At 44.1% G+C, this 22,861-nt stretch overlaps 1 protein-coding gene across 1 annotated transcript in view; it reads right to left on the bottom strand.

Annotated features, from left to right (window-relative positions):
• Nucleotides 1-22,861, bottom strand: part of LOC138447974 (capping protein, Arp2/3 and myosin-I linker protein 2-like) — a 301,863-nt gene that overhangs the window by 95,269 nt on the left and 183,733 nt on the right. The window contains exons 6-7 of the mRNA XM_069604500.1: nt 17,746-17,817; nt 17,175-17,522 (exon numbers count right to left, since the gene is read on the bottom strand). Of these exons, the coding sequence (XP_069460601.1) occupies nt 17,175-17,522; nt 17,746-17,817 (420 nt within the window). The remainder of the gene's footprint in view (nt 1-17,174; nt 17,523-17,745; nt 17,818-22,861) is intronic.

Raw genomic sequence — 22,861 nt, 5'->3', positions numbered from 1 at the left:
ACAACTGGAAATTCTACTGCGGGGTGGGCTGGGAGGGGTGAGGATGAATATGTGGTCGAAAGAACGTTACCACGGGTAAGTAACTTGTTCTTCGAATTAATTTTGTCCTCCCACGTATTCCTCATCTTAAAATAGACTCCCCAAGCAGTATTTGCATCTTTGGAATAGAGAGAGTCAGCATGTACAGTTTCCAATTAGAATTTAGGAGTTGCTTATTGGTCTATGTGTAAAGAATATAACGCTGCCTTCACAAAAACACCTTCCCGGCCTGAAGAAGAGTCCAGATTATAAGGCTTGGTGAAAGTGTGGACTGAGGATCATGTTGCAGATGCACAAATATCTTTAATTGGGACACCCCACTGTAAGGCCGAGGAAGTAGCCATGCCCCGGTCGAATGTGCTCTGAGACCCTCCGGATGATCTTTTCCAGCTAATCTGTAGCAGTCAGATATTCCTAGGATGATCCACCTAAATAACATTTGTTTTGGGCCTGCCATACCCAATTTATGGCCTGTGTAACCAACAAAAAGTTGATTGTCTTGTCTTAATTTAGACATTCTGGAAATGTTAAAACTAACTGCATGTTTTGGGTCAAGCCTGTGTAGCCTCGGGTCTTCATTTCCATGATGGGGTGGGGAATAGAAAGACGGTAGAATGAATTTTTGAGTTAAATGAAACTCAGACTATTTTTGGTAGAAAGTTAGGTTTAACCAAAGAAAGCTGTGTAAGAAGGCTTGCAAGACAAGGCTTGAAGTTCACTCACCTTTAGTGCTGATGTAAGAGCCACTTAAGTGAATAGGCTTGAATTGAGCACACATTCGAAATTTCAGAACTAGGTTGAGATCCCAAACCGGAACTTGAAAAGGGACCAGAGGAAAAACATTTGTCAATCCTTTTAAAAACTGTATAAACAGTGGAATCTTGACACCTCTTCAGAGGAGTGCTTTAAAATAGATAGCTCTGCTACATACCCTTTAATTGTACCAACTTGGAGGCCCAGATTTTTCAGGTGTAACAAGAATGATAACACCATAGGTGTACTGCATGTAAAAGGGTCCACATTCTTATCCCTGCTCCAGCTGCAGATTGTATTCCAACGTCTGCGGTGTAAGGCCGAAAGTAAAATATCCATTACGTCATCCGGGAGGTCCCAATCCTTATATTTCAAACTTTCAGAAACCATGTGTGAAGGTTGAGAGTCCTGACCTCTGGATGGAAAACTTGACCCTCCTCTCACAATAGAACATCCTCTCTTTGTGGAAGACGTATTGGAGGGTAGATGGACATGTCCAGAATGTCCGGGTACCACATCCTCCTGGCCCAATCCGGAGCAATTAGGATCATGGATTTAACAAACTTTCTCAACCTCCTGATCACATGAGGAATGACAGGGATTGGAGGAAACGCATACAACTGGCAGTCCACTACGAAGGTGTCCCCTAGAGCTCCTCTTGGAGGATATTCCCTGGATATTCCCAGTAGCAAAACAGTTCACACTTCCGGTTGACTCTGGTCATGAACAGATCTACTTGAGGGTTTCCCCAAAGGGTGAAGATCTCTTGAAGGACTTTCTGAGATAGCTCCCACTTGTGAGAGACTGTTCTCTGCCGGCTCAGATCGTCCACTGCTGTGTTCTCCACGCCGACTAGGTGAACTGCCGGATAGAGAGGTTTCTTCTTTAATTGCCCAGAACCAGAGCTGCATTGTCTCTCTGCACAGTGGTAGTGACCCTACATGTGTTGTCCGTCATTAGCAGGACATTCTTTCCCCATACAGAGGGCAGAAAGGCCTTCAGCGCTAGTCTGATTGCCCTCAGCTCCAAAAAGTTGATGCATAGTTTGTACTCCATGAGTGAGGCATCAGTCACTACTATCTCCAGCCATGGTTGCCAAAAAGTTTCTTCTTTCAAATGTTGCCCTCGCAGGCCCGCCACAGAAGGTCCTTTGTGACTCTGCGTGTAAGATGAAGAACGTCTGACATCCTGCCTGAGAACTGGGACCATTGAGTCCTGAGAGCCCACTGGAGAAATCTCATTATCAGGCGAGCTGCTGGCAACAGGAAAATGCAGGATGCCATGAGGCCAAGCAACCTCAAAAGATTGAAGGCCAGAAGACGCTGGGCATTCTGGAATTTGGTGACCATCTGCAGAATGTCTTGAGCCCTCACCTCGGGTGGCGAGGCTTTTCCCAAGGATGCATCTAGGACTGCCCCGATGAATTGGCGCTTTTGAGATGGTATCATATGGGACTTCTTGAAGTTGAGGTAGAAGCCCAGTGTGTGGAGGAGTGACCGGTGGAACTGAGATGTCCCAGGACCTGTTCGGGAGAACGTGCCCTTATCAACAAATCATCCAGGTAGGGGTAGACGTGAATCGCCATGAGACTTGCTGCCAGCAGTGCCATCAACTTGGTGAAAACCCTCGGGCAGAGGTCAGCTCAAATGGCAGAACTCGAAACTGACAATGAGAACCGCCAACGACGAACCTCAGTGTCTGCAATGGATTGGCACATGAAAGTAAGCATCCTGAAGGTCCAATGATAACATCCAGTCATGAAGCTGAAGGGCCTGAAGGATCTGATAAAGGGTAGGCATCTTGAACTTGTCCTTCCTGAGGAACTTGTTCAAGAGTCTTACATCCAAGATGGGTCTCAATCCTCTGTCCTTCTTGGGGATTAGAAAGCAAGGGGAGTACCAAGCCTTGTTCCTCTCAGCTACAGGTACTGGGTCTATAGCACCTTTCTCTAGAAGGGTCAAGATTTCCTGCATAAGGAGCAGATCTGGATCTTTAAAAGAGATGTTCCCCGGTGGATGATCCTGAGGTCTTTTCAGATAGGGAAGGCAGTAACCCTGGGCAACTGTTTCGAGTCCCATAAACTGAAGTAATACCCCACCATTCTTTCAGATGCTGTGAGAGTCTGCCTCCCACCAGGGTTTTGTGGATTAAGGCTTCAGAGAGGTCTGGAGGCAGCTGATGCAGGCAGTGATGGTAAAGAAGCCTGTGCTTGGGCGGTCTTAGCACCTCTTCCCCGTCCACCACGGGGGAATCTTCTCTGACCTCTTTGATTCAACAGTGCTCTCCCTCTTCCAACTGAGGAGAAATAGAAAAAGGACCTTCCCCTCCAAGATGTACTGGGGGGGCGAGCTTGTGGCTGTCTGATTGGTGCGCCAAGGGATTTGGCTGCTGCTTTCGAGGTCTGCAGCTTCTCCAGGCTCTCATCAGCCTTGCTGCCAAATATGTGCCATCAAAGGGCATGTTAGGAAGTCTAGACTGCACATCTGTAGCAAAACCAGACTTTCTCAACCAGGCAAATCTGTGCATTACAGTGCTAGCCGCCATAGACCTGCTGATACGGTCAGCAGATTTGAGACCAGTCAGGAGGGATTCCACATTGCATCTTTCCCATCCTTGACAATGTTTATGAAGCCATCTCCTTCTTCCCCTTCGGGGATATGTTCAGCTGCTATCGCTATGCAATCCCATAAGGTGAAAGAGAACTTTGCCAGTGCACACGGGGCATTTGCCGATTTAAGGGCCATACTCCCTGCAGAGAAACCTTTTTAGCCAAAGCGTCATAACGCTTGTCATCTCTGTCCAGGGGGTAGTTGCGTATCCATTTTGTTGTATTTAGAAGTGGCAACCTGAACTACTAACCTTTCGGCAGATGGATGCTTTGTCAGAAAGTAAGGGTCACCGCAGGACACTCTGTACTTGCAGTCAGTTTTTTGTTCACTGCTGGAATTAATTTGGGTGTCTCCCAAATGGCATCAACTCTCCTTTGTAAAGCTACATGGAAAGGAAGAATATGGTCCTCCTGGGTTCCCTTATCTAAATTATCAGTGAGGTCGTCCTGCTCAGTCCTGCTCAAAAAGAGGTGCAGGCCTTTTCCATCGCAGATATTCTATGACCCTAGACATCAGCTGTCTGTAAGATCCATCAGCATGGTTTTAGGAATCAGGTCTGCCGAACTCTATTTCTGGGGAAGTGCCCAAACCACTTGCAAATTGCTGGGTTTCATGAAGGTCTTATATTTTTGAGTCCTCTGAAATTAAGGCCTCTGGAACATTCTGTGCCCCATACTGTAACCCAAAGGGACGTGATTCATCCGAAGTTGGCTCATCATCCTCATAAATTGAGGGAAAAAGACTTTAAAAGTCTCTTAGGCATTGGGGTGAAAGTTTTTTTGACATCCTTCAAGGTACTAGCTATTTGCATCAACAATGGTATCGAAGTCCTCGACGCCGTCGACATCGAGGGCTTCAAGGGCTGTGGCGTTGAGGCTATTTTAGGAGTCAGTTTGGAGTCTTTCGGCACCGATGGCAGCAATGATTCTGGCTTCGAAGGAGTCTTTTTTCTACTTGCGGGAACCTTCGAGGGCTCCCGAGGAGTTTTCTCCTGTACAATCAGGCCGAGGGTGCACAGGTTTTGCCCTTTGCCTTTTTGTTGTGTTTGATGACATGGACATGGCTCTTATCTTTCTTCGAGGGGTTGGAGGCCGTTTTCTCAAATACTTAGAGCATTTTTAGTCTGAACCTCTCCCACTCAGCCGGTGAAGCTGATTTGGTCAGGCATGCGACCCGTTTCAGGGAGGAACTTGATGACAAAGACGGCGACCTGTGGAGCCTTTTCCCCCGAACAGCCGTGAGGATGATGACGAGTGATGTGAGCCACTGAGTGATCAGGACATTTTAGCTTTCTTCCGAAGAGGAGAGTCATCCCTCGAATTGTCGGAGGATCGCTTTTTCAACGGTGTTGTCGAAGGGGATTTATGAGACCTACCCGCAGCTAACTTCCCTCTACGCTGTACTGCCGTTGATAGGCAGGACCCCCACTGCGATGTTAAATGAGTAGATCCTAAGCACCACAGACACACCTGATGGGGGTCCGTAAGGGAAATTTTTGCCCCACAGTCGTGACATTTTTCAAACCCCGATCTCAGAGTCGATGATGCCGACGAGGATGTAATCTTTTTCACAAAATATGAAAGGTTTCTTGCAAGGAACCGAAGCGCGCCGATATTCCAAAGCAATAGCGCATGCAGAAAAACAGAACTGAAGCCAACGGTCGCTGCGCAAGCTATATACCATCGATGATGTTGACACCGAGATGGAGGCCCTCGACGTATATCAAGTTGACAGGCATCGACGCGCACGCCCCCTGCTGGAAAATAAATTCTGAAGCTGCTAAAGCTGGTTATGGAATTATAAGATCAGGAATACGTGGGAGGACACAATCCATTCGAAAGTTGTTTTTGCCTCTGCCAGATATGTGTACTGTGCATGGCTATAAAGAAGAAGGCTGACAGGTAATGTGTGATTTTTTTTTTTTTTTTTTTTTTACACCGGTAATGTGTGATTTTGAACTCGTAAAGTATTGTGAGGTTGCGAGCTTCCTCTCCTCACAGGGCGTTAATTCATACAGAAGAAACTAATCGTGATCTGCCTTATCTTAAGTATTAATTGTGTTCTAAAAACTGTTGTAAAATTGTTTTACTTATGTGTTAATTACGGATTTTAATTGTTTGTACAATTCTAATGGATTTTTATTAACATCAATTGTAAAAATGTGTTTTTTTTGTGTGTGAGGAATTGTCCTAAAGGTAAAATCCAAATAAAGCCTAAAAATTAATGAAAGGGGGAGAAAGGTGACCCTTGTAAGAGCATAAGTGATTTTCAGAACACCGCTGCTAAAGACGGTGAGGGAAATGCATCAATTCTTAGGTCTGCAATTATAGCAGGGCCTTCGTATTTGACTACAGCACGTACACTAAGCCTCTTTTAAATGGGCTCAAGGAGACTCAGAAGGGGGGGGACGGTAAACTAACATGGACAGGGGAGATGACAGAATCATTTCTAAACTAAAAAGGGGCAATATCCACTGCCCCAGTTCTGGGAATCCCTGATTACAGTGCAGGATTGTATTTGTTCTCACACACAAATGGAGCAGTAATGACAGAAGTGCTTAGACAGAAGACTACCTTAGGGCACAAACCAATAGCTTACTAAAGTGGGCATTTAGTTCCAGTAATGAGAGGCCATTATCCTTGCGAACAAGCATTGGCTGCTGCTACCTTTGCAGTAGAGAAATCAGCGAATGTAACGATGGGCTGAAGCACCACTCTGTACGTGGAGCATGCCCTTTTTGCCATTCTTGAAAAGCCTAGGAGCACATTGACCACACAGAGAGCATCTGGATAAAGGTGATTAACTCAAATACGGTGATAAAAATAGTGAGATGTAAAGTTGTAAACCCGGCAACATTTATAGCAGAACCAGTAGAAGAGAGGGTCTATGTACATGACTCTCCCAAGTACACACCAAATATAATGACGACTTCGAGGGGATGGGAGGGGAGGTACTGTTTATTGACGGGTCCTCAACAATTCACCAGATAACAGGAGAACAACATATTGGGACGGCAGTTGTAAAGTTAAAACAGAGCGTGGCCCTTGAAGTAGTGGCAAACGCAAGATTACCCTTGTATTTTTCAGCACAAGCAGAAGAATTGGTTGCACTCATAATAGCACTAGAGACACATGAGGACGACGAGATCACAGTGTACTCAGACTATGCTTCTGTGATGTCAACAGTACATGCAGGACCGTCACATTGGAAAAGGCAGGGCTACCGGCATGCTGACGGTAGGCCAGTATAGCACGCGCCCCTATTGAATAGGCTCATAGAGGCACTACCACTTCCATCAGCCATTGCAGTAATGAAATGCCAAGCCCACACGAGGGTCGAGGATGTGGTTTCCCACAGCAATGAAGCAACAGATGCAGAAGCAAAGTGAGCAGCTTATTTTTCAGAAATAAATGAATTTGACACCCGACCTAATACACGTACACGAGCAAACGCTCAACATGATATTGCGAGAAGGCTACAGTTCATTGCCCATTACCCAAATCATAGAACTATAGGGATGGGTACCGACAGAGGAGAAAGAATTATGGATGAGGGGGTGGGGGGCCCTTGATATCCTCCACAGTTGCGATGTGGTGACAGAAGAGCACCGGAAAGCTGGTTATTCCCCTTACAAGTAGCTCCATTACTCGACGCACCTTAGTAAGGATGTTCTTGCAGCACATATAGCAGATGATTGGCAGAGCATATTGTTGCCTTTATGAATAATTGCATTATTTGTCAGAGGTTTACTGCGGGACACACATTGCGTGTAGTGAGAGGAGCAATACTGCACCCTAATGGGCCCTTCCAAGACCTCCACAAAGATCATATGGATATTATTCAAAATTGTAATGGCTAAACGAATATGCTTGTAGTCGTGTGCTCGTTTTCTCGATGGATCGAAGCTGGTCCACGCTCAAACCCCAATGCCCTCTATGCAGTGAAATTCATCAGAGAGGTGTTCCTACGGTGGGGGGCTGCAAGATCCTACGATCAGACAATAGAGCTTACTTTGTAAATGAAGTGTTTGAGCATATAACGGCCCTGCTGGGTATTAAGCATAGGTTTTCCTGCGCTTTTCACCCGCAAGCGAATGGGATTTGTGAATGTCTCAATGGCTTCCTCAAAGAGAAAATTACAAAAATAAGATGAGACTGGAAAAGGGGTGGCTTCATTGCATGCCCATAGCATTATTCGCATTGCACCATCAGCCTGCATCTGACCACCATTTAACTACTCATGAGGTGGTGACAGGACGACGCATGTGCCTCCCACTTGCTCCTCCCACTAGAGCCATAATGGATGCCCATAATGTTGCTGCTGTTCTTGGTAATGAAGTGTATGAATATCTTGCTTCAATGATGGCTAGTGCTTCTTTGAACTCCCAACAGTTGAAGTTGTAGCGGGGAGGTCGAAGAAGGATGAAGATAACACACCATAGAGCCACAGAAACTGCTTAAAGCCCTCTTCTTTATCCGGGGGATCAAGTAATGTTGAGATGTTTCAAAAGACCATGGCACAAGCCACATTTTGAGGGCCCCTTGACCGTAGAGCAAGAAATGATAGGGCTGTTACATAAGTAGGGAAGCTTGGAATTATCTGGAAGACGTCAAGCCCTGCTGAGGTGAGACCCCTGTGGCCCAACACGTAGACAATACACCACAAGAAGAAGAAGAAAAAGAGGACAAGTTCAAGGACCATAGCTAGACAAGAGCATACAGAAAGCTAGATTAGGCACACTGTCTTTTATTGTACTAGGTACTCTTCGCACATGTGTGTACTGACTTTCAATGAGTAATTTTACACTTGCACGATCACAGAAAAGCACTTTATGAACTCACAATAGCTAAGAGCAAATGGTACCAGAAAAGATTTTTGTTTATGCTTTCCTGCTTACGTAGCGCACAGTTATCCAATTTTGGCAAGAAGCAACATGCCTATAATTGCTTTCTCCAGTAATCCTAAAACTCGATTAATCTTCAAAAGACTTTTAATGGCCCCATTAGCACAATATTATTGCAGAAGAGCTCTACTGTCTCAACAATGGTAATTTCAATGGTTATGAGTTTTGGTAAACGTTTATGTTGAGTTCATCAACACCACCAAGAGGTTACACGTATGCAACACATGGACACTGCAGCAAGCATTATTGTACCAAAATGTTTTGTATTCTACTGTCTGTCTCTTTACCCTTCTCACCCTGCAAATAGCTGCATTGTATTACAAACACACTGAAGTATATGCTAACACAACCCCTATTCTCATTGTCAAGAAAGCTATACCTGAGCTTATCACTACTGCTACCCAAGAAGTAAAAAGACTCAGGCGAAACACAAATACTGACTTTGAACATGTAAATGCGTATTTAGCTGATTCAGACCAAGTCACTAATAATATGTGGTACCAGCACATGGCCAAAGTGGGAAGAGAAGCCACAAAGGAGAGCTGCTATGTGTGCTCTCTCGTCCCCTATGCCACGCATGCCTCCTGAACATTCATAGCCACAAACATTCCAGCAGCTAGAGCACAATGTCTTATGTACCTAGCGCTCTGGACTACAAGGGACCAATTTCGAGGAAGATGGGCCACACTAAGATGGATGCCACAGAAGACGTTCCCGTATGAGGACAGCTACATCAAGACTCAAGCAATGATAGGATGATTATTGGAGTTCAGATAAAACGATGCAGTATATTTTGGATGGCCAAAACAAAAGGGAAGCCAGGATAGTAACACAAAAAGAGTTGCAGTGCCCGAAAACAGGGAGAAAAGAGACAGGAGGACTGCCAGGATACTGGGAGAGACCTCAACTGCTGGTGTATGGACAGGTGTTCACAGGGAAAGGATGGATGGAAGGGATGATGGTGTGCAAACCAGAGGCACTCCTGACAGTTTCAGTGGAAGTGATACAGAAGGAGAATGAGGACTTCCTCAAGGAATGGGCGGCAATTGGCAAGCTACTCATGTGGGTTGAGAATGAAGCAGGCCCTATCTCAATTACACCACTCGAGAATGCTTCCCTGTGTTTCCAGAATGATGGTCCAGTGAAGGTGTGGGTGAACAAAGGATGCAAGTGAACATCAAAGATACTGAGTATGAAGGTTGGTACTACAGTGATAATGGACCACTACTGGGCCTTCATGCAACTTCCACCGCACTGGGGAGGCTTATGCCCTCTAGTACAGCTCAATACAACAGCATTAGTGGTGCCACAAAAGGACATGCAAGCAGACGGGTTCCCCAAAATGGATGCACACCAGAGAAGGAAAAGATTTGTCGAGCTCACAAGAGTAAAGAACGGAAACTACATTTAGACAAAGATGGAAGAAGAAATCTATGCAATACCACCAGAGCATAGGCTGTTTAGTAGAACTGAAATGTTCTTTGCGTCAGTTGTCCCAGGGGTCCAGGCCAGCTCAAATGCCATATGACTCCAGATTACAAGATGGGAATTGTTGCAGACAATATATTTGACAGTTAAGGCGGTTAATGCTATCAAAGAAGAACTGAGAGCTGTCAGACTGATGACCCTCCAAAACAGATACATCTTCTCACGGCTATGGAAGGGAACTCTCACAGAAGCCATCATGCAAGTATCAGACCTACATGCCAAGATGGAAGAGATAACGAGCCCAGTAGGAGAAGATGATGGTTGGTTGGCATATATTTTTTCCTGGATACCTTCATGAATGGCTAATGGGCTCAAAGTACTCACTGCTGCCTTATTGCTAGTACTGCTAGCCTTCTGTGTCATTAAAGTAGCTTCATCCCAGTGCAAGAAGACTGCTGAAAAGACAGTATGGATGAAAATATTATTGGATGTAGAGAGCAAGGTTGATGGAGAGACGTAGAGACCAAGGCTGACGGAGAGACGCAGACCTTCGAAGTGCTACAGTCACACTTGAAGCAATGCCCCTGCTTCCCTCCATGCACGAGGTTCTCATTTCCCCCAGATCCACACAACTACATGGGACAATGGGTATGATGCAAGCCCGACGGAGACTGCGGGTATATGACCTGGAGTCTGGACGAACAAGTGAAGTACCATGGTCACCTGGGAGCAGTGGCGAAAGTATGGATCCCAAAGTCATATGTTAACAGAGAGAACATCCAAGCAAGTGTGGTCGATATATTCACCAGAGTGGGGATTGAAGAGGGAGACATGAATGTGGTTCTCGTTGCACCAGACCCACCCCAGTCTCGACGTCATATAAATGAAAGTTGAACATCGTTCCTGGCCCCTTCCTCCCCATCACCGATGTAAAGCAGATGTGAGAAACGCTATTCACTCAGAAATCCATTTATACCCTATCCTGATGATGTCACTGCAGAGATACATTTGCAGTCGATGGAGCAGGTGGACTGACTGGAACCATGCAAAAGGCTGATGATGTCATGACTGAGACTGTGGACCTCATTACGAGTGTGGCAGCCCTGAAATAAGGGTGCCAGAAAGCTTAACGGCACCCCTATTTACCGGGCCGCAACACTGCAAGTCTGCCCCTGCCAGGTACAACGGCCCCGGTAGGCAGAGTTGTAACAGAAGCAGCGGTACTGTAAGCGACAGGAATGGGGACTTACCAAATCCAACGCCTGACTTCCCTTGTCACCTGAACTTGTAATGTACCGGTGGCCTCAGGAAGTCAGGTGCCGGAAACAGTGTTTTGAGGTCAGCAGCAACCCACCAGTGGTACCGGCAGGTTACCGCCAATCTCGTAATGAGGCCCTATCACATAGATTTGTTACACACGAAGCACATATGCAGTCCTGCATGAAGCTACGCAGACACTTCGATTAAGTTGCTCGTAGACATGAAGAACATTCTTATGACCCACTTAGATAGAGGATGAATACACCTTTGCTATGCAGTAAACACAAGTTGCACAAGAATACATATGAACTGCTTGCTGACGCTGAATGCAACAAATATGAGCGGCCATGTAAATAAAGATGGAAGCCACAGCCACATTGAAATGAATGGAAGGCACTGAAAGGACTCTGAATACAGAGAGATGCCCGACACATTGATTTTGCAGAGACGCGCAGACAAGGCTGCCAGTGCAGCTATTGTGCACAGCCTTGCCAAGGACACTGAAGAAGTGAAAGTTTCACATTAGCAGAAGAGATAGGACACATGCATGTGTAAAAGCAGAAAATCCTCATAAATGAAAACAGGAAAATTACGTTTGCGTTCCCTACCCATGTGAACCTGGAAGACAAAGGCTATTCATTTGAGCCAGACAGAGACTGTTGTTCCCATCCAACTGAAGGCAAGATGATACATAAGTGGTACCAGGTTGAAAGCTTAATCTTCTGTCTCAAGGTCTAAAGGATCGGAGATGGTAACTTGCTGGGGACAAGCAGCACCTTTGAGGCTGTTCCCACCACTTTGAATAGTTGTTAATGGGCTGGTAACTTTCCAAAGCACAAAGGATGAGAAGACCCTCTCTGACCAATCTCTACCCACCTCGCAAGCTAGCTTTACACTTTGTTGCAAGACCCAACGGCAACGCACTAACCCGACATTCCTGTAGTTGCAACATTTTGGAGGTGTTCACAGGAGGAGCCACTATATATGGTTTAGCCAATAGGGGTACTAACCCCATATATGTTCTATGTGTAGCCTACCTCACTAACCAATCCCATTTCACCTTAGATGTTTGCAATGTATCATATATTTTGTGATGTCATGTTGCTTTAAAAGTCTATGACAGGTCTGTAACCAATGAGAAAGTATTGGAAAATCGTGCGTTGTCCATAACTTGATCCCTGTTTGAAAGCGTTCAACAAGATTTGTCATATTTTTGGACTCTTCCGTTTTTGAGTGCGGGGGATTTCACCTGGCCCAGTTTCTCTTGCTTGTAATTGGGGAAATTAACAATCACCCCCCTTACATCATCCTGCTGAGGTGTTTCACAGGTAAATTCACTTTACTTTAAGAAGAAAGCACTTGCACTCTATTTTTTGTGTAATAACAGTCAAAATATTCCACTTGCCACCTTTGGATTTAGAGGAAAATGTTAATGAGAATCATATGTCTAATGGAAAAGTTAAACATTTTTATTATCATATACTATTTGATGTTATGTTGATTGTTCTTTATAAACCACACCACCCCAATGAGCCAGGGGGAGTTGCAGCTGCAACCCCAAATATGCTGACACTGTTGTGAGCAGCAGTGGGTGGGGGCAGCAGTGGGCGACAAGCTGCTACCTCGAAATGGCAAAAGTGAGCTGGAATATATTTAGACCTTGGCAATTATTTATTTACAAATTGAGCACTGATTGTAACCACCATCTTAAAATGGTACTATCCGGCAAAATCAAGCACTTTGTTTATGCAAATTATCACACTGAAGACTATTGTCCAACTATGTCTAACTACTTGCACTTACTCATTAATTTCCTCTGCACTTGCCTGATCTCAATATTCCTCTAAGCTTGTCAATGACCAGCTGTCTCCCAAACCTTTTCTTCTTTGCTCAAGAGGAGCCACAAAGCGACTGATTGCAGCTGGCTCTTAAATTAGAAATAAAAATATATAAATAAACAAATAAATAGATAAATCATGGAAGTGTTAACATTGTGGCCTTAAAATTCTGGAGGGGTCAACGAATGAGAAGAATTGAAGGCAGCACATACAGAGGCTTTTAATAACCAATCCAGAAGAAGGTCATCTCTTAAGGAACTCTTACCATCTCCCAATTGGAGAGAATACCAAACATACCTAGAATTCTCTCAATGTGAAGTAATCTGGTCAGGTAAGACCCGAGTTCAAAAAGACAGAGATTACAGGATAAGGCACCAGTCATGTAAAGCATGATGAGTCATGTTCAGAGAGATTCCCCGTCCATGTTTTTGATTTCCTTTTAGATGGACAGTGACAAGGACAGGAAAAATAGAGAGTGGGTGCGAAGAGACCGGTCAAACCCCCCCCACTTCACCTGCTTATGTTCAACTTAGGCGTGGGGTTGTCTAAGCACTTGACCGACCTTGCCTTTGAAAAATGAGCTAGGGGTTGAGAGCTTGAAAAATTACCTTTCCCTCTAGCAGACTGATATGTAAATTTGAAGGTCTTGGCCTACGCACAGAGAATTTGACTATGGGCTCTCCTGGCATAATCCAAAAGAGAATTGGGGTGACAGAGATAAAGAACCAGAGGGGGAAGGAAGCACTGTTTAAGAAAATAGTATCTTGGCTCTAGCAGGTGGTTACATATATAATCCAGAATCTATGGAGGAATAACACTTGGGATCATTTAAATTGAGCTCCAAATGAGACATGATTGGCCTTATTGGAGTATAGACAAAAGCACTGTATGAATCTGTAATGCCATGTGAAATAAAAGAATTCAAGCCAATAAGATGTTCTCTCAATGTGTTACTGAAAAGCGAAGAACAGTCCTCTCTGAAGCAAGAGCTTTTTGTTGTGCAGCAACAGAAATTTCAACTGAACAGCCAAAGACAACTCTGATTAATGAGATCCTCTGAGCTAAAGTCATATTTGATTTGTATTTTGTTAACAAGATTGTTACAGACTAGCTGAAGGATAGAAAGAGTTTGAGATGGGGAGGGTGCTTGGTTCAGCCGTTAATCTTGGTGAGAGTGAACTTCTAGCAGACAGGTTTGAGCTGAAACAGTCAAGAAAACTTCTGTGAATACACTTCTGGCAGAGGTTAGGCCAAAAGGGATACAATTGTACTGATTTTGGTAACCCCGTGGTAAATCTGGAAATGTCCTTGGGCGTTCCTTGAGTGCCATGTAATGTATGAAGATTGGAGAGCTAGTAAAAATAGCTTTTAGAAAAATAAACTGGATAAAATGATAAAGGGGTTCAGGTTTGGCTTGTAAGTTTCATAACTAAATATCCTGAACACAACCAGTCTTAAAAGGGCCCTGACAGACTGTGTCAGTCCAAGTTTAGGAAGGGCAACATTGACGATGATGCTCAGACTGATGCAACTTCAGAGGAACGTACCCAGGGACAACAGGAGCACAAACAGGAGCATAGCCAGACATAACAAACATCCAACGATGGGCTTTCTATCATTTACCATGCTCCTATGACTTCTCAGCCATAGGTTGGAGAACCTTACCCATATTTAATTTGCATGTACCATGTTCATAGAAGGGAGATGTCCTATGGTGGATTTAGGTTACCTAGGTAGCATGTAATCTGTGATCTAGTTAAGAGCTGTAGAGGATTCCATAGCTGACAGTCGGAGAAAATATTGTTGCAAACTGGCAAATGGATGCAGAAAAACATGTCTATGTATCTGCTTTATGGATCATCCTTTTACTATCCGGAACTTCCCTTCATTGTTTGATTTGGTGGAGACTGTTGGTCAGAGGGAGAGCATAAGAGAGAAGCAGTATCACAATTCCACAGAGGTAGCTTCTGCTTATTGGATCATCCCTGAAACCAAGGAGATGCTTTTAGCTACTATGCATCAAATCTGTATTTCAGTCGCTGTAGTTAGTGTTGCCCAAGGACAATGGAGGGAGCCAGACTCAGCATCCATTTTAAGGGTTCTTGCCTGCACCTAATCTTCTATTTTCTATGATCTTGCGGGAGTCTTATGACTCTGTACTTGTGTGGATCAGTGTCCCTTTGCAGTCTCATAATAACCTTGTCAGAGGCGATTAAGTGCTTTTCCTCATGGAGTTACTGATTGATGGGCATGCTCAGTAGGTAGAACCCCAAATGAGAAGTAGACAGCCCCACCCCAGCATCGGTATTTGATGCAGATTATGGTACAGTGCGCATAGTACTGAAATCCTCTTACTGCGATGCAACAGGTTTCCACAGCAAACTCACATGATCCTTCAGGCCAAACTCTTCATGGACATGGACTGGAGTGAGCTCCACACAGATAATCAATGCTAAACAAAACGACAACTCTTTAAAAAAATAAAATTGGGGAGGGTGCTGAGATATAACTAGAGACACACTCCTGAGACAGATGTGGAAGCACTGACAATTCTTTAGGGGATATCATCTCTGGGAGTGCATCCCAGTAAGCATCTGCAGCCATACCCAACAAGTTGAAAAGGAGAAACACATGTGTAAGAAGATATCAATTTCCTAGATGTGCAAAAAAAATACCGACTTGAGCTAGGTCTCGCTTACTTCTCCTCTCTGAAAGTGGACTCTCTTAGACAGAAAGGTATGATCGATCTTAACTCTTCATTGTTTACAGAACATATGCATATTCGTTGCTTTCGCACAACCCTCTGTGCTCTATGCTACTTGTGCTACAAAGTGCAAAGTACAAGCACATTCACCTCTCTGGTATAGGCCGCCCTTTGACACAGTACTAACATTTGGAGGATTTTTACAGGGACCTTTTCCAGTCCCTATCAGAAAGAAGATGCAATTCATGATGGAAACATTTGACCACTCGCAGATTCACAAAGAGAATTTGAGTTGCCCATGAATCAATGTATTCCCAATTATTTGAAGTAGGGAGTAAAATATTTTTTTAGAGAGTAAAAATTGAATTCACCTTTCCCTTGGGGGAGATTTCTATGTGAGCAACAATATATCTGAATTCTAAAATAGGTGTTTAAAAAAATACATACTTCTTTGAAACTAGTCATTCAGTTCAGGCATTAATAAAATCAGAGTTGCTTGCTGTGGCACCGTTTTGCTTCTATTGCGGACTTGAGCATATCTGTGAAGTAGTCTGGTTGGAATCAGAGGGCAGGCTCTTATGGGTTGGTTGTTTCCTCTTTTTTGTTGGGAGTATTTTAACAAACTATCATCTCTTGTTAGAAGTATTTGCCCGTTTTCTCTCATCTGTAGGGCTGATCGTTCTCAACTCCATGTCCTCTAATCACATAGCCCATGGACGTCCGGTCCATTGGATCCACCTATTAGTCATGGCGTGCCAACATACAGATCTGTGGTACATGAGGTTTAAAACCCCTCTAACCTTATCCCGGAATAAAAACACTTTTGAATTTTAATGGTGTTGGGAAACCTGTTCTGACTCCTGCTGAGGCACCCTATGTAAGATCCATACTTCTGGCTATTCTCTGACAAAATGCGATACAATCATCATATTAGAAAGACCCAGGTTTGTTTAAATCAGACCTCCGCTGACATTGCTCTTAAGTACTTGTGACCTTGTAACACGTGAAGTACACATGAAGTACACAAGTTGACCCTTTCCTGGATGGACATCTCAAACACAATTTGAGAGATTGTGTGGTTCCAAATTTCATTGTTTAATCCTTTGGCTGCACTTAGGTCTACTACAATTGCCAAACATGTGGAACCCCCCATTATAGCAGAAAGTGTATCTCATTTTTAAAGCACTGCACTTGACACAATCACCCAAAACTGGACATGTGAGAAGGTGAATCCCACTTACCGTGGTCAAACCCAGAATTATCACATTTAAAAACCTGAAAGGGGACCTCCTTTAATCCAAGATAACAATAGGGAAACAGAAAAGCTGTTAACAAAATGTTCCTATTGGGACTGCACTCTCCCTTTTGTCATTAGTAAATAACCGGTATACCTACCTTATACTATAGGGTTTTCCCAAATTCTACACCTGCAAGAGGACCTGCTGAAAGCATGTTAGCCTCACGCATTATGAACTGTTTGTACTATTATTTAAAACACCACTTTGTCCTACATTGCACATTTGTGTATGCTCTTTACTATGCTGAAAAAGTAATACATATATGGCAACACAAAACTAAGATACAATTTGCAACATGGCACCCAACTGCCCTCCAACCCTCTTTGCTGAGCACAAACATACCATCATTGCTTCTAGGAATGGCTACAACTGGGTTCTGTGCTTCTGAACTTTCTGTGTTGCCGTTCCTCCTGGGGGAAGGAATGGGGGAGTTTCTGTCCATGCCGGGGAGACTCCAACTGTCTTCAGGTTTCCTCTGGATCCCTTCCATCAGCCGAGCGGTTCCTTCCAAAATGACAAGAGACCTCCGTGGTGAGGAATGTAGCTCAGCACACCTTCCCTGCAGCTCTTCATTCAGTTGTCTACTCAGGTCCTTCCAGGGCAACCGCTCCTTCATGGCACTCTGCTTCTCTGCCGCAGTGAGACCTGCTCCCTCGGCTCTGTCTGAAGTCGCAGGCCGCGAGGAGGATTCTGAATAAAAAAAGAAGAAGAGGTAAGAGACTTTTCACTCATGTGTGAGTAAATACATACTAGAGAACTTGATTTAACAAGAAATCCAGCCAACAACAAGATATTGCTCCACGTCAAATAGCTTTACAATTGTTAACAATCTGACAGTAAAGCATTAGTTCTAGTAGTAACCAGAGGATGGAAATCAGTGCTTGGGTTCCTGTAAGAAAGAGAAGGTGCATACCTGTAGACATTGAGTGCGTGCGCGGTTTCAAGGATGGTGGAGGCAATTCAGCAGAGTTATCAACAATGTCACCTAGTAAATCAAGACACAAGCATAACAGTCAGGAACCTCATTCATTTTCCTACGAACTAATGTACAACAGAGTAGTGAATTCATCCCTTTTACAATGATGTTGACCAAATTGACAGATAAACCGAAAAACATTGCATACAGAAACATTAAGTCTACTGATAGCAGATTAAAATGGGAGGACCCCCTTAAAAAGAAGCATCATTGATATTCATCATGCCGGGTACACTAGTGTGGATGCCATCTGATGTGACGGTAGTTTTGTGCATGATCTTCTCGTCACTACAAAAGGATTTATAACTGTCAAATGCTGAGCTTAGTTTCTCTCCTCAAACTACTCTGTTGTTGAAGATGAACCATGCAGAACTATGATTGTATATATGTTCATATGTATTGTCACAGAGTTTCTCCTAGGACCAAGAGGTAGAGAAAGTAAAGTATTTGGGGAATTATTACAAAAAGGTCCAACTTAAATGCAAATGTTATCTTGTCAAACAAAACAAATGTTGTTCTCTCCTAGGTAGAATCGGGTCCCTTTGCACAATGTCTCTTTTGTGGTTTGCAAGTTCCAAAGCCTTCCATGCCTGTCCCCGTCGTATAGGTCAAGATGGATTCCCTCTCCCTTTCCTGGCATTGATTTAGCATGGGCCAAAACCTTCTTCTGAGTGTGACCTAGATGCAGGCTTTCCTGAGTCCCTTACCCCAAGACTCACACAGTCACAAGGTCTTGCAAGCAGATTGGTTTGTGGGCACATTTAGCAAGGAGCGCTGGATAGAGGTCCCCCTAGGTTTGGCCCTTGACTGGGATTCCATCTGTCTCCTTCTCCTCTCACATCTCTGATCTCACAATAATCTCATCCCACTGTCTGGTTTGCCCGGGGCCAACTGGGGCCAAGGGCCAAATGGGCCCACGAGAGCCCTCCTGCTCTGGATATCTAAGAGACATATCTCTGCCTTCACTTCAGACCCTCCTTTAGTACCTGATGTTATTGCATCTTCTTCTACTAGTCTTTCTTCATCTCTGCATGTTACTCTACCTTGTTCACTTCGGACAGTTACCACCTGATCTGTTCTAGTTTCGCCCCCTGTGGAGTCCACCTCCAATCTTTCTGCTCCTCTGGGCTGTATCGCCTCAAGATATCCCCCTTCTTCCCATGATATTACAGTTTCAACCTCCTCCATGCCCCCTTCACTACCACTCTGAGTACTGAAGTTCCTTCTTCTACCTTGTGTGTCACTCTCTCCATCTGATGTTACCTCCTCTGTCACTTCGGATCTTAGATGTTCTTACCTCCTCCTTCCCCTTGGATTTTACCACCTCCTCCTGCAACCTGATTTTCACCAACTCTTCTGGAATTTCACGCTCTACTCTGATGTTATCACTTCCTCCTGAAGGACTTCCTTCACCACCTTACCTCTCGTCGCCTGTTTCTGACCTCTCTCACCTGCTTATAGTACAACATCCTCCTTCACCCTCTTGGCTCTCACCACGTCCTCCTGATCTCCATGGCTCCCAACTCCCAACCCTCCCGTTTCTGCAGCCTCAGCTTCCTCCAGTGTCCTGCCACATCAACATTTTTGCCTCATGCTTCTCCAACCCACACTGATCAACTGTGTCTGCTGCTTGTGTACTATACCCCCTCCTTCTCCCCTGGATGATTCCTGTAGCCAGGGTTTGTACCTAGGGCTTGTAATTGGGTGAAGTTGAGCTTGGATGTTGTCCCGTAGTGCATCTTAAATTGCTTTCGGTTTAAGGGTCTGGACCAAGAATATAACTCTCCCAACAACCCACAAGGAAGTTAGCTTTCATCCTCTGACCCTCCTGGATGCTTCCTGTAATAAGTAGAGATTTCCTGTGCTTTCAGCCTCTGAATTAACTGCTGGAAACACACTGGGTAAGCATCAAAATACTGTGATTGCAGAGTAATGGCAACATTGTATTCTCTGCATTTAGGAAGCCAAATAGTTGCAACATTGTATCAGTGAAACTTCTGAGGATCCGTAGTGAACTCAGATCTCTATGAATGAGTTATCTGATGTTGCATGAGAGGTGTAACAGTATCTAATTGCACGCTACAAATGTCGAGTGAGTGAAAGAGAAAATTATCTTTTCCTATACTGTAGCATTGCTCAGAGAGGGCTTCATACTCTCTTAGTTGGCTTGTGGCCTGGGGAGAATCCAGGCTCCATGTTCTGGTCTACAATGAGGCGCCCAGATTGTCCCCTGTCATGTGACGTGGACCAAGACAGGGTGACCAGAAGATTATTTTTATGCCACCCAAAGGCCCAACATCCATTGGCTGAGCCCTAAACCTGCCCACCTTAGTCAATACCTTGGTGGGTCCCCAGAAGCAGGTATGGGATCACCAAGGTGGTAGCTAAGTATGGGATTTATAAGATACAAACCTAGCTGTGATGCAAGAGAGCACTATACGTAGGGGACACATCCAGAGGGTTACAAGTAGGTTGTTGGGGGTTGCAGCAGAGCTAGGATAAGTAGGGGAGCAGAGGGGGCTCTAGAGTGCAGAAGTAGGGTTACGTGAATGAATTGGCGATTGTCGAGATGTTCTCTGCAGCGTTTAGGGTGGATAGGGCAGTATAATCTGCATCTGTGTCTGATCGGTGATGATATCTGCCATCAATGTAATAATAATAATAATAATAATTTTTAATAATAATAATAATAATACTAATAATAATAATACTGCTTTTAATGTAGAGATTCAACCTGAAATCCTGCCACTACTTCTAAGCCCTTTACTAATGCTGATAATAAGTATGCAAGAGGTAGTTCCAATTGTATAGCTGACTAGCAAAAGGTACCCATACTCTGCACAGGTTCTGTATGCAGGCCCTTAATAATCTCACTTTCTTTGATTTTGGATTCATTTGTCCAATAGATTTTCACTTTTTCTGAGGCATCTGGAAAAAGGAAAGCATAGGAATTACACAAAATGGAACTGTATCTCATGCAGTGTGTTGTGGTGCGTTGCGGTGCAAATACCTCAGAAACGGTGCATCCTAGGGCCTTGTAACATGTTTTTTGTGCTTCGTTTCTCACATCAAGACGCTAAAAAGAAGCTTTAAGCGATCATTTTACGACCACATTGATATTTTTACGATTTCAGGCAACCGTCTCATGTGTGAAGGGACTGAAATCCGGGCAAAGGGGTAGGGTGTCCAAATGTCATGTAACAGTAATGTTCGGAGGGTTGTAACAGGTAACTATGCCAAATTTGGTGCAGATAGGTGGAACTGTGTGCAATTGTATAAGGAACAAACAAAAAGATTTTCTGATTTATATATATATATATATATATATATATATATATATAGAGAGAGAGAGATAGTACAACATTGTGCATGTGACCAACATAATGTTTTGAATCAAACTCGACATGTATTTTGCACAACACTGTGCCTCGTCAAGACTTCCCTGCTTCCTTGGGTGTCCCTCCATCACCCAGAGCATCCCACTGTGTCCCTTGGCTGCTAACTCATGCTTCCCTGGGTAGCTCTTATTCATTGTTATAACTCAGTGTATTTAATGATAGATCAACCTGTAGTGGGAGCTCTGACTACCGTTCGAGTGTGTATTATGATCCTTCAAGGTCTCTTTCTCAAGATGCATGACGAGCTCTGACACTCGAGCCAGAATGTATGGTGTTTCTACAGTGTCTCTTTCCTAAAATGTTCTAGGAGTTCTGTCTCTATATTCCAGTCTGCAACATACTCTTTTAATGGGGCACGCTCTCTGTGTATTCTCTGTGCTACTTGCATTTTAAGTTCCAATATTTTTCTCAAACCACAATCCTTTGCCTATCGACACCAATTTGCAACATAAACTCCAAATGTCTGAATTAGCACACCTAATCCAGCGACAATTTGCAATTCTGCCTCTCATGCCACATTCTTGGCAATTGGCTTCTTTTTGCTAGTATCATCTTCTTAATAAATCAAAAATTCTGTACCAACAGTTATTTGGTTAGGGCCGGCAGGATAGCTGAATGCCAACACATTTGTTTTGGAAACAAGGCAACACCGAGCAACACAGGTTGGAATCCCGGTCCTGCGCTTTAAGCACATTATAAACGACTCGTGTGAAAACCTGTGTACATGGGCTAAAGTGCGTGAGGAGAGCAATTTTCAGGACAAATGTAAAGCTGGCCTAATATAACTTCTAAGGCAACAGCTCCCTTTAGGGGTGACAACAGGTGAAGCAGGCAGTCTCTACTGTGCATGACTGCATTGGACAAACCTAGATCTGGCCTTTTATTATATAATATGATGAATTAAAGTTTTAAGATGAATGCCAATTTCTATTCACCATCAGCTAACTTTGCCTGCCCTTAGACCTGGATTAAATCCCTTCTTCCTAAATCAGGTTTCAGCAACTACCTGTATCAGCACTTTCCTCACCACAAGGAAAGGCGTCTGAGCAGATCATTATTTCTCTGTAGCCAGTTTTGTTTTATTAAGAAGTCCGACATGGCAAGCGATTTAAGAGAGGTCACTTTTCCCTAATCCTTGTGTATATATTTCACTATATTCTTCTCCTTTATGTTTAGCTTGACAACGAGGTAACAGATGTTGCTGCAGAGCTCAAGTGAAGTTGAATTCCATTAATGTACCTCCCGTGGGTTTAACCAAGGTGAAAGTCTCTGTGCACCAAGACTGCCACCTTCCAGATACTCAATGATGTCCTCCTCACCACAGATAAATGTGACTCCTGCCTACTGGTTCTGCTCGACTTGTCGCCGCCTTTAATACTTTTATTCTTATTTATTGGACATTTGTAATAAGCACCATCACACACTGTTGGCCACAAAGTGCTTCTCAATGTACTTACCTGCTGAATGTGGTTTGACAAAGTTCTACGATGATCTGACTCCAAACTTATGGACAAATTCCATCCCACCCAGATGGGCTCAAACAGATCCCAATGCTGTCCCATAACCTGCAGAGTCCCACAAGGGTCCATTCTCTACACAGTCTTCACCATCTTCAAGGGACCACTTGGGAACTTCCCCATAACCTTGACGTCCAT

The sequence above is a fragment of the Ambystoma mexicanum genome, chromosome 1p (assembly GCF_040938575.1).
Source record: "Ambystoma mexicanum isolate Mex_15411 chromosome 1p, UKY_AmexF1_1, whole genome shotgun sequence".
NCBI lineage: Eukaryota > Metazoa > Chordata > Amphibia > Caudata > Ambystomatidae > Ambystoma > Ambystoma mexicanum.
This window is presented reverse-complemented; position numbering and strand designations above follow the sequence as displayed.